General features: G+C 40.6%; 1 protein-coding gene across 2 annotated transcripts in view; it reads left to right on the top strand.

Moving 5' to 3' along the window:
- Positions 1–83: 83 nt before the first annotated feature.
- Positions 84–13,431, top strand: part of adcy2a (adenylate cyclase 2a) — a 65,483-nt gene continuing 52,135 nt past the window's right edge. Inside the window, exons 1-2 of one of the 2 annotated variants that reach the window (XM_087813278.1) lie at positions 84–470; positions 8,264–8,461. In XM_087813278.1, the coding sequence (XP_087669404.1) occupies positions 84–470; positions 8,264–8,461 (585 nt within the window). The remainder of the gene's footprint in view (positions 471–8,263; positions 8,462–13,431) is intronic. The other variant, XR_015713648.1, reaches the window with a different exon arrangement.

The raw sequence follows: 13,431 nt of genomic DNA, 5'->3' as shown, positions 1-13,431 counted from the left end.
CTTGTCTCCGCCTAAAGGACTTCAAGGAGGAGCAGGAGGAGGAGGTGGTGGTGGTGGTGGTGGAGGGGGACACACCGGGGGTGATGCAGGGGAACAGGGGCTCCCAGATCATGGTCCCCAACAGGAACAACAACAGCAGGAGGGCAGAGGAGACCAACTGCCCCTCAACTGTGGTGGAAAGTACTTCAGCCGTCTACTCCTCGGCCGGCTCCCAGCTGACCTCCTCTCCCTTCTCGGCTCCGAGATCCATGTGGCAGGAGGCGATAAGGAGGAAGCGCTACATCCTGTACCAGTCGGGGGAGTCCGGGCAGGCGGGCAGAGGAGGCGTGAAAAGAAGGAGCAGATCCCCCGACTGGCTGTACGAGTCCTACTACTGTATGAGCCAGCAGCACCCGCTGATCGTGTTCCTGCTGATCATAGTGATGGGAGCCTGCCTGGCACTGTTGACCGTCTTCTTCGCTTCGGGACTGGTGAGCGCCACAACAAATCCTGCACTCGCTCTCACAGCATGTGGTCCTTATCGCGGCACTAATGCGAGGAGATGGGTTGAGATAAAAGAGGGGGGGAATAAGGGACTCGGGGTTTGTTCTGTAGTTCAGTGAAGAACCGTTTCAGTGTGAAGTGCTTTGAGATCAGAAACAAAGTCAAAGCCAGTTTTGACAGAGTATACTATTAAATCTAGACTTCAATAGGATAAGTTATTATAAAGTAATACTATTCTCCTGGTATCATATTCCATCATTTCTTTTTCCAATGAACAAACGCCAAGAGATGTTCTCTTGTACAAATCCACTTCTTATGCTACTGAAAAATATTTTTTAAACTCTTCTTGAACTAATCTTTCTGAATCTGATTGTTGTACGAGATCGTACTAAGTTTCTCGACTACATACCATATTTTTCAGACTAAATGGCCCACTTAAAATCGCTTCATTTTCTGAAAAATCAACAGTGCGTATTTTACTCTAGTGAACCTCATTTATACATTTCAGTTCAGCTGACCTAGAACAGATTTAATGTGGTACAAATGAGGCTTCTTAATGTTAAACCGCAAGGCTTTGTGGTGTTACTTTGTGAGGCTTTGTGGTATCACTCCGTGAGGCTTCGTGTTATGGCTTTGCGAGGCTTCGTGGTATGACTCGGCGAGGCTTTGTGGAGTGACTCCGCGAGGCTTCGTGGAGTGACTCCGCGAGGCTTTGTGGAGTAACTCCGCGAGGCTTCTGGTATGACTCCGCGAGGCTTCGTGGAGTGACTCCGCGAGGCTTCGTGGAGTGACTCCGCGAGGCTTCTGGTATGACTCCGCGAGGCTTCGTGGAATGAATCAGCGAGGCTTCTGGTGTGACTCTGCGAGGCTTCGTGATATGACTCCGCGAGGCTTCGGGGTATGACTCCGCGAGGCTTCGGGGTATGACTCAGCGAGGCTTCGGGGTATGACTCCGCGAGGCTTCGTGGTATGACTCCGCGAGGCTTCGTGGTATGACTCCGCGAGGCTTCGTGGTATGACTCCGCGAGGCTTCGTGGTATGACTCCGCGAGGCTTCGTGGTATGACTCCGCGAGGCTTCGTGGTATGACTCCGCGAGGCTTCGTGGTATGACTCCGCGAGGCTTCGTGGAATGACTCCGCGAGGCTTCGTGGTTTGACTCCGCGAGGCTTCGTGGTATGAATCAGCGAGGCTTTGTGGTATGACTCCGCGAGGCTTCGTTGTATGAATCAGCGAGGCTTCGTGGTATGAATCAGCGAGGCTTCGTGGTATGAATCAGCGAGGCTTTGTGGTTTGAATCAGCGAGGCTTCGTGGTATGAATCAGCGAGGCTTCGTGGTATGAATCAGCGAGGCTTCGTGGTATGAATCAGCGAGGCTTCGTCGTATGACTCCGCGAGGCTTCGTTGTATGAATCAGCGAGGCTTCGTGATATGACTCCGCGAGGCTTTGTGGAATGACTCCGCGAGGCTTCGTTGTATGAATCAGCGAGGCTTTGTGATATGACTCCGCGAGGCTTTGTGGAATGACTCCGTGAGGCTTCGTGGTATGTATCAGCGAGGCTTTGTTGTATTTATCTGTGAAGTTTGGTGGCTTTACTTTCATGATGATACGATGTTTTGATTGTGTTCCCCCGTGAGGTTTCACGGTTTAACCTCCCGGGGCTTTGATATATTGCTCTGCGAAGCTTTCTTTTTTCTCAACATTTTTGCTAAACTCCAAAATAATCTACTTAAAATCTATTTCCGTCAAAACTCTGGCCTATTTCTTTTTCATCTCTCTGGTCCATTGATATTTCGCTCCCCATTTTCTTTATTCATCATCTTATGCTATTTCTATCCATATTGGTCTCTGTCATTTTTTTCCCCCCTCCTTCATCTCCAGCCCCGTTCCTTTTATCCCCATCCCATCATCCCGTCATCGTGCTGGCTGGATGACCTAAATCCACTGCTGTTTTGGAGCTCTGCTCTGGGCAAGACAAATTCTGTGGCTTTCCACACATCCACTCCTGTCCCTCCGCATCGACTGCTCACACGAGATAGAGATGTGGGGGAAAGGTGGGAGGAGTGAACTCTCCAGAGGAGTGAAATGTAGAAAATGGAGTGTTCGGGAAGTAAGAGGGGGTTTTCTAATGTGGCACACGGTTTGCTTGTGGTTCCCATAAAAATGTATTTATTCAGGCCAAGTCTGTCATTTGTTCCCTTTTTTATTTTGGGGTTTAATGGTTTTGGGACTTGAACTAACTTCTCGCTTTAACGAGGTTTTCCTGGTGTGTTTAGGTTCAACCACCCCAAATTAAAAGGATGGATTTATGACCAAAGTATTTTTTGTAGATGGTTTACAGACACTTGGTGTGTTTTTTAAGTAAGTATTTGTTATTTCTAGAGCGACCAGGGTCACAAAGCGCTTTAACAATCAAAAAACAATACACAGTTAAAACTATATACTGTAAAGTATGTCTTTATGAGCACTCCAATATCTAAGGAAGTGTTGGCAGTCGATTTACCAAACGGCCTTTAACAGGAAGTTCAAGTCTGGTTCAAGGGAACGAAAAGACGCTGTTATAATCCAAAGTCTTTCCAACCTGTTACTTTAATGTCACTTTAAGTTGTTGACATCAATACCTTCTGTTCTTTATCTTTGCTTAAACACCTTCATATGTCACAAGATAAGTAATGTATGTGTTACAATAAATAAATGTACATAAATATATATATAAATATGCAATATTCATTTCATTCAGTTGATTTTTTGGGTGTACAATTCAACCGCAAGCCACTAGATGGCACCAGTCATTATGTCCTCCGCGAGATCACAGCGATGACTGAGGATGAGAGGATACAGCAGTGACTCCAGCAGCTTTTTAAAGCTGATGTTTGGACATATTTTGGTTTCACGACTTCGCCAAGAGTCATGTGGTCTGTAACACCAGAGTCAAGTACTCGACAATACTACAAATGTATCCTTTTTACTACATTATCACAATATATTGTATTTGTGCCCCTGAATTGTGATCCTTATCTTAACGCCAGATTCTTGCTAATCCATAACCCTAAGGCATAAGAAAGGGCTTTCAATGACGGACTCTGTTTGAACTATTTAATTATTAAATAAGTGACAGTTATGGAATGATAATTGAATTTTAAATATGTGTCTTCATCCCACATCGCGATTTTTATTTGAACCATCATGTCTTGATCTAATGTGGTTTCATGTCGTTTGATGGCGAAACCAAGACCACATTTCTGGTTTATCTCTCCCACCAGAATGAACAGAAGAAGAATTCTATGAGGATCATGGAAAAAGTTAATTGAGTTTAGTTTGTTGTTATCAAGAAAAAACACTGAATCAGATGAAGAAATTGTGTTGGAATCATCAACTCAGGAGCATCGCATAGTTCCTCCATCAGATAACATCCTTTTCTCATTTATTCCCCTCAGTGTGAGAGCAAGAGTGTGTGGATGCTATTTTGCTGACGCTTTCGTACATTTAAATTCAGCGTGAAATTGAAAATATAACGCTGTGGGTGTGTTCCACAGACACCTGTGGAGAAGATTGAATGAACCACCAGTTGAATATTCAGCGATACACATGTTCATTAGTGCAGCGCAATGTTTCAAAATGGCCTGCCTTTTTGTATTTTACCGACAAAATAATCACGTGACTTGACCGTAATGAAAACAAAAGGCATCCCGCTGTCGCTACAGCCAGTTATAAATAGATGCCACGGAGCCAAAAACTGAGGGAAAAAAAAACAGCGTGACTCAGCAGGTCTTCCATCCACGTCACAGATGTTTTGCCTGCAAAGCTCTCGTTTTGACATAACCCGGGGAGAATACACGGGAGATTCAGAACGCCCACCGTCGCCCGCTGTAATCCCACCCACCGCCTTATCCTCCATCATCATTATTTTTATTTTTCATTCTGGAATAATCAGTCTGAAGGTTTTTTTTTATTTTTGTGATTAAGTTGAGCCGCGAGATGTTGTCAACACAGGTCAAGCTATTCCTCACTTGTCTAATATGGAGACGGAACATCTGTGTTATGAATTAAAAAAACATGGAAATTGAGAAAAAAAAGAGTAAAATTTACATTTTAATATTCCACTTGCTGAAGTTGGTTTGTCTTTGTTTTTAATCAATATATATTTTTCCAGTTGTCTTTAACAATATTAAAAAAAAATGATCTACCGTATTTTCCGGACTATAAGTGGCTCCGGAGTACAAGTCGCTCCAGCCATAAAATGCATAATAAAGAAGGATGCATAATAAAAACGTACATAAGTCGCACTGGAGTATAAGTCGCATTTTTGGGGGAAATTTATTTGATAAAATCCAACACCAAGAACAGACATGTCATCTTGAAAGACAATTTAAAATAAAACTAGAATAGAGGCAACAACAGGCTGAATAATTGTACGTTACGTTACATGACACAACTGAGAACCTGGTATGTTAACATAACATATTAATAGTTATTCAGATAACTATAGCATAAATAACATGCTAAGAAGTTTACCAAACCATCCGTGTAACTCCAAATAACTAAAATCCAATGAAATCTTCATCCTCTGTGTCACTTTTAAACAACTCCACTAACTCCGGAGGTAGAAGATGCGGCGCTTCCTCTTCTACGTCGAAATTATCAACACAGGCCTAGAGCGCCCTCTTGCGGTTTAGTGTGAAAATAACATGTGAAATGATATACCGGTAATAATGTGTCAATAATTTCACACATAACTCGCTCCAGAGTATAAGTCGCACCCCCGGCCAAACTATGAAAAAAAACTGCGACTTATAGTCCGGAAAATACGGTATATATATATATATATATATATTTTTTTTCTTCTTTTACTGTCGTCCCATGTGGCAGCTGGAGGTACCACGAGATTCGTGTTTAGTGCTGCTGCTCTCTTGTGCTGTTGGCTGAGATTCATCACGATGTGGACTTGTGGCTCCGGGCCCGGTTCACTGCTGACCCGTTAGCTCGTGCGCGCCGAGGTGAATGTGATGTCATCGCTACTCTTCGGATGTGTTCTGTTGACGACGCCAAATTTTGGTGTCATTTTTCTCGGTTCAAGTAAATCAACTAGTAGTGATGAAGACACATTATTTTATCAGTCCATAACTGTGATTAATTTAATAAGTATTATAGTTCAAACATCCACCCTGTCTGTTATTGAAAGCATTTTCTTGTGCCTCAACATTAGGGGTGAGTATCACGATACAGGGGCTACGATACTATATATTGTGATACTCTAAAAGTATATATTTGTAGTATTGTCGAGTACTTGACTCTGGTGTTGCAGAATTTACAGACCACATGACTCTTGATGAAGTCGTAACTGATTTAATTTGTTTTAAAACCAAAAATATGTCCAAACATCAGCTTTAAAAGCAGCTGGAGTCCACTGTATCCTCTCGTCCTCAGTCATTCGTTGGATTTAATTTCAACACAAAAATCAACAAACTCTGTGAATAATTGTTAACCGTGAATTCATTATTTTATTATATTTTATATTTATTGTTGATTTACCTTATTGTTATGATTATTACTAAAGTCGATCTGATCTAAATAAAAAAAATACACTTATTTTTTGTTTACACACACTTTATTGAAAAATATACCATAAATAAACGGCGTTAAAATACAATATGATTTCAAAGCAAAAAAACAAACAATTCCTTAAAACTTTTTTTTGGATTTCAATGTTCATTTAGCTGCAACTATATAAACCATAAATTAACTATTTGTAAGTAATTTATATTTATAAAGCGCTTTTCCAGACCAGGGTCACAAAGCGCTTAGACAATCAAAACAATACCCAATAAAATATATAAGATAACACCGAGACATATGGTAAAACATAAAATATGATTTGCAAGGCAATGATTAAAAATAAATAAACTTGTGTGTGTATTTATCAATACAGTGCTGTTTTAACTGTATTAATTGCTAGTTGTTATTAATAAAACCCATCTTGATCCCCATCCTGAAAATAAACCTTGTTAAAATACTGTAGATAACCTCTTTTTTTTAGTTTTTTTTTTCCTTAAGCTAACGCTTGATATTTACAGCTCTTACCTCCTTGTAAGACTGAGCTGGGTTCGGCCGCTCGCTCTCGCGTCTGACAGATGCTGATTAAAGCGTTAAATTCTGGCCTCCGACCAATAGCACGGATACGACCGATTTTGATCTAATCAGATGGGAATGTTTCGGAGGGAACGCTCGTTCTAATTGGACTGCGATGGTTCTGGACGTCTCTGAGGCGATGTAGCTTGAAGCTAAGATATCAGTGGGCCTGACCTCGTCCTCCCTCCTGACACCGTTAGAGCCACCGACGGGTCGACGGCAGAAACCTCTCGCTGCTCCACGTGCACCTTTTTTTTCGGAGTGTCCTGAAATATTAACCAGGGCTTCTAAGAGTGTTTCAGAATGGCAACATCCAATCCATAATAGATGCAACGTCAACTTCGGCACTTGATATAGAGCAACACTTCTTCACCTCTGAGAGTGTCAGCTTGTCTCTTTTTTTCACTTTTCATTCAAGCGAGACACATTTTTCTGATATTTAATTTATCAGTCAAAACTGTTTGTTCTTTTTTTTAATGATAATGATTTGCAGACCGGGATTACAATTTTATTTCCAGACATTCGCTTGATGATGTGTCTCTAAATCAGAGAAGAGTAATTTATTTTTTGCATGGAAAAACTAGGACTGCTGGGGCGCTTTCAAATTAATTTCATAAATGATTAAATGTCAAGAACGATCGGAATGAGTTCATGCCGGATCAAACAAGGTGGTTAAATGATGTCATATATATATAAACATTATATGTATATGATGACTAGAGCACCTGATTCCTGATTATCAATTTTATTGTTGTTTAATCCAATTTCCAAGATCCCTTTCTTGGCTTTTCCTTGATTCTCTGAGACTCCTGTGTTGTTCTCGCAGTTGTCTTGACCTTTTACTCCTCTATTTTATTGAGTATTGTATTGATTGTTTAAGCGCTTTGTGACCCTGGTCTAGAAGAGCGTTCTACAAATATTACTTGCTTACTTACTTACACTATATTAGCATTATACTTTAACCACAATTATGCATAATGCTGGCATATACAGATGGATTGATAGATATCAAACTACTTCTACCTTGAGATTCTTTAACTTATTTTGTTGGCTTATTACTGAAAATACTGTATATAAGATTTGAAATTTTCCTAACAACTTGAGTTGGAGATACCAGTTTTATGAAGATCAATTTCAAGATTGTATAAAAAGACAATAAAACACAGGACTAAATGTGACATAAACACTTCATTTTTTCTTGAATTCAGCAATTACAATACATAACATAACAGTGATTGTGTATAATATACATTTTTGGGTTTACATATGTGGGTATATATATATATTTCTCATGACAAATTTGACTGTATAATTTAACTTCAAGACTATAGAGGAAAATAATGAATATTAATAATAATAAAGGTAATAAAACATGTATTTATAAGCACATGTAACAAGGACTAAGGGCACCATACAAGACAAAGACTAAAAATAACAAACGCTAATTAAAAAAAGGCTTGAATTATATGTTGTTTATTTCATTTTATTTTCTAGGATAAGAAAATATAACATGAAATATTTTTCCTCCTTTTAAACATTTCCAGCAGAACAATTGTATTCACTGTATTATAGAAATCACACACTGAGCTGAAATGATCTGTTGTTATGCCGGGAAACATGTTTGGTCTGATTTCTCTTTTTTTCCATTCCAGAACATCGAGGACCATGTGGCCTTTGTAATCACGGTTCCGACGGCGCTGGCTATATTCCTGGCAGTGTTCGTGCTGGTCTGCATCGAGTCAATCTTCAAGAAGCTTCTGCGTGTTTTCTCCCAGGTTATCTGGGCCTGCCTGGTTGCCATGGGTTACCTTTTCATGTTCTCCGGTGGGATCGTGTGCCCATGGGATCAGGTAAGAAAAGTACATTTACTTAACGTGTGATAACAAATGAAAAACTACTAGCCCGGGCTGTGGTTTTTAAACAACACCAAGGTAACACTGTTATATTTAGCTGTTGGCTAAAAATAGAGGCGGGTCAACAAATTAAACCGGCGCTGGACATGGCACGCATGCAGCTGGTCTGACCCGCGAGACCTGGCTTCTGTCTGGCACCATTTTAAAAATGATACCATTTAGTTCTACAGAAATAACTGTCAAACTTCATAGGCTGAGGTCAGTGTGATTTGAAAGTTGCTTTTCTTGTTCAAGGTTCTATATTTTAATAATCTCTCATTGTTGGTCAAACACTCGGGGAAAGAAGAAGGTTTGCGTAAAAACTAGCAAGCTGACCTAAAATTATATTTTTGTTGGTTCTGTCACAGAACCGACCAATTGTATTGGGATGAAAATTGCGATTTTTAAAACATCTGAAAGCCATTAATGGAGGTTTTGCGGACCTTAAGTAAAGTAAAGGTTATTTCTAAAGCACCTTTCTTGACTGAATCAAAAACAATACACAGTAAAAATACATGCTTTAAAAGGCCAAGAGAAATAAGAAAAACACAGGAGTCTCAGAAAATCAGGGAAAAGTACAGATAAGAATGTCTTAAGATGTTTCTTGAAGGAGTCAGTAGATCCATCAAACACAGCTTTAGGAGTAACAGCCTGGAAGGATTTCTCTCCTCTGGTCCTGAACCGTGTGCGAGAAACCATCAGTAGATTCTGATCCACAGACCTCCGAGCCTGAACTGGGGCGTAAGGCTGGATCAGATCACCGATAAAAGGTCTGACCATGAATAGATCTGAAAGTAAGAACCAGAATTTTAAAGTTGATCCTGAAAGAAACTGGCAGCCAGTGAAGAGTTTTAAGGTTCGGAGAAATGTGAGTTCTTCTACTAGAGCGGCTCAGAATTCTCGCTGCAGAGTTTTGTATTAACTGCAGGCAGCTAAATTGAGAGGCTATGATAAATCCTTTTGTTGTGTTGAGACTCCTTTTGTCATTACTTTATGATGAAGTCCTGTTACATTATTTCTCTTTATTCCAAATAAAAACTTTAAGATAAATCTTATTCTATTTCAAGCCTAGTTTCGTCAGGTTTGATGAGTTTGTTTGTTGACGGCATAACTTGGGAATTAAGGAATTTATCTTTATGATTTGTAAGAAGTATCTGGCTTGGAAATAAGATTAAAGTCATTGGTATCATTCCTAGATTTTATCTGGATTGAGGTAGGATTTCAAGGGGGTTTATCATCGTATCTACTTGTATGGATTTTCACTGTAGCTCCATTGAAAGCTATTTGACTTTATAAACACAACATTCCTGTTCATTGGAGATTGTTTTGAGGAGTCTTAGTGGAGTTTTAAGGAGTCTTTGAAATCCTCAGCGCTTAAACATTATTGAAACGACAGAACAAAACTCAAGAATCGTAATAGTACAGAAAGATAATCTTAATCAAACCAGTCAGACTCTGCAAAGGTAGCTTTAGTTTATTTTCTGCAATAACGTCAATTGTCAGGACGTGGAATGGTTCGGACACTTGATATGTTGCGTTCTACACATCTTTATATCGAGTCGTTACACACACGGTTGCACGTGTAAAATGATCCGTGAACATCAGCAATAACAAACGTGAGAAAAAAAGAAGCCCACCGGGTCCTTCTCTCCAATACATCCTTCCTCACGTCGGCTCGTCTCTGGGATGAACTGAATCACACGCCGCTCTATTCATTCCTTTCTTCCTGTGGGTGAAAATGTCACACTATTATGCCATTACCGCTCGCACACGGCACCATCTTAGCCTTGTTAATTAACACTTACCTAGAGAGACGCTATTGTGGACTGACACGCCGCTATGTGGTTTCGCCGTCTGCCGGCTCATGATGGCTTGTTACGAGAGCGCCGTCTTGGTCCTCGCTCTATTCACCGTACGCCGCTTTCATATGTTCCTTAATGAGTGAAGCGTGGGACACGTTTCATTGAAACATTGTTACCATACGGTTGCGGCTTAATAAAGAAGCCCGGGATTAATTCCCAGATTACATCAAGTTCTGGAGGAAGACGACAGAGAAGCTGTACCTCACTGATGCTTGATTGGCAGCTGAATCCGGAGAGGAAAAACTGGATTCGTACTCGCAGTTCCCCCCCAGAGCCCTCACATTTCTGCTGCTTCTTGAAAAGGAAAGCTGAGTAGCTGAGTAGTAGTAAAACTCTTCACTGGCTTCCAGTTTCTTTCAGGATCAACTTTAAAATTCTGGTTCTTACTTTCAGATCTATTCATGGTCAGGCTCCTCCTTACATCACTGATCTGATCCAGCCTTACACCCCAGCTCGGGCTCTGAGGTCTGTGGATCAGAATCTACTTATGGTTCCTGAACACATCAGGACCAGAGGAGAGAAATCCTTCCAGGCTGTTGCTCCTAAGCTTTGGAACCATCTTCCTCTCTCTTTGATGGATCTACTGACTCCTTTAAGAAACATCTTAAGACGTTTTTATTTGTTCAGGCTTTTCCTTGATTTTCTGGAATTCCTGTGTTGTTCTCAGTATTATCTTGATCTTTAAAGTATGTACTTTTTTGAGTATTGTTTTGATTGTTTAAGCGCTTTGTGACCCTGGTCTCGAAAAGCGCTATACAAATAAATATTAATTACTTACTTACTTAGATATTCTCTCAAAATCTCCGTTGGTTCACCTTTTATCTTCGGAAGCGTTGGACACTGTTGTGCTGCTTTATTTAACATTGGATTTTGAATTCACCTTCTGCTTGATGAGGTGCTGCTGGAAAATGAGATGAGTTTCGGATGCGATTATCTACGGCAACCTTCGAACGGCTGTTCGTCTCGGACGGGCTGTACTCAAATCTCAAATTTCTTCAACGTGGTGAGAATTAAGGTATCGTGGTCGTCATCAACACGGTGTTCTGGGTACTCGGTAAATGGAGCGAGAACACTGCAGTTCAGCTCAACGAAATCTTTTTTTTCTCTTCCAGTCATGGATTTAATTCACGCTCTCAAAATGTCTCACTCTCTAAAAACCAGGAGTGAAGAGCCTCCGTGTGACCCTCGATGAAAGACAAGTGTTTCCTCCGTCAGCAGAATAAGTTTTAGCGATCCTTTAAATCACAGGTGTTGACAAGTTTCTTACCTCAGCACAACGGTCCGACCTTCTGAGCCCTTTTTCATTACACAAGACTTCAGTCAAATTATTTACGCTTTGATTTCATTTTGATCCAAAATGATGTGGATGATTTATGTCATGTTATATTCCTCGTTGGAAAACATGTGATTCATATCAGTTAAATTACAAAACCAAATATTTAGTAGCAGTAATCCAAGATCCAGCTCAATAAGAAGAAGTCAGAAAGATGATACAAATGGAATGCGTGAAAATGGTTCAACTTCTGGCGACCTTCAACCTAGGTCGGATTTGATCAGTCTGAGATCAGACTGAGAGTCCAAAACTAGTACAGGTCATGTACGATCAGGGGGGGGAGAAATTACACAGAACTGGTAGAGGTAGAGGTGAAAAGCAAACAACCTGTTGAAGGGTATAGTGGGGTAACTTAACTAATGTATTTTCCACACTATTAGGCGCACTGGATTATAAGGCGCACCTTCAATGAATGGCCTATTTTAGAACTGTTTTCATAAATAGGGAACACGGAATTATAAGGCGTCAAACGTTTGACGTTTAGGTAAAGCTGTGCTAAATGGAATGTCAACAAAATAGTCAGTTAAAGTCAAACTTTATTAAGCGTTCTGAAAACTCTGTTCAGTCCCATGGTAACGATATTCAAATGATGTTTAAAAGGTTTAAAGCAGCAGCAGCAGCAGCGCGCAAGACTGGTGTTGATCGAGCAGCAGTGAAGTTGAGCGCGTGTATGACGGCTAGAGCACATGTTGAACGCACGTGTATGACTGGTTGAACGCGCAATTTTTTAGTGTACAACCAAGACACACTCGCTCAAACGGGTGGCAGTAATATCACTCCATAGCCGTCCGCCATGATGTGACGTGCGTCGTAAATCCCACCCCGTGATGAGGCAATGACGTAATCCAGCCCGAGGCGTGTCGGCTCAGTCGGCGTCATGAAAGTGTTTGTAAACAAGTCACCCACCAGGTAATGTTAATATATAAGGCGCTCTGGATTATAAGGCGTGTCATTTTTTGAGAAAATTAAAGAATTTTAAGTGCTCCTTATAGTGTGGGAAATATGGTAAGTCAGAGGTCCAACAGAAACAAGATACACAGCAGTTGTCAGCAGCGGGTGCTTTACCTGTGGTGGCGTAAAAGGTTAAAGCTGCAGAATCACAGACATCCTAGATTCTGGTCCGATTTTAGAATAGGGACCAACTGGAGAATAGGGAAGCTTACACATGCACACATACACACTGAGATATGGGAAAACAGTATTGGCGAAGTGTCAAGAACCGAGTCAAACCAAGGAGGTCCGGAGGGTGGACCCTCACTGTGTCATGTATAAAAGTGCTGTGAAGACAATGTGATATTGAAGTTTGTGTGGATTGCTTTGTGATATTATCTGTCGGGCTTCGTCCTGCAGCTCATAAAATCCATCCCGTCGACCTGCTCGTGGCTTCCCTTCTTCCAGGCGACAACCTCTGGTTCAACTTCAATATACCGCAAACAACAGATTTCACATTTTGCCATTTTTTTGTTGTCACTGAAAACAAACGTATTGCAACTGTCAAGATTAAGAGGAAACAAACCAGGAAAAGAATCGACAAAATAAAAGTCCTTGAAAATGGGACATGACAATGAAGTTACTAGTTAATAATATTGGGAAGCATTAACCTACATTCAGTCAGGCGAATAGTTCAGTATGTAAACACAGAAAAAATAATCTTTAGAAAGAATAACTTGCAACTTTCATTTAATACTTGTTACCAAATATAGGTTTTTCAGTTATTCATCCTTCTAAATATT

This window comes from Callionymus lyra, chromosome 17 (genome assembly GCF_982586985.1).
Source record: "Callionymus lyra chromosome 17, fCalLyr1.hap1.1, whole genome shotgun sequence".
Lineage (NCBI taxonomy): Eukaryota > Metazoa > Chordata > Actinopteri > Syngnathiformes > Callionymidae > Callionymus > Callionymus lyra.
This window is presented reverse-complemented; position numbering and strand designations above follow the sequence as displayed.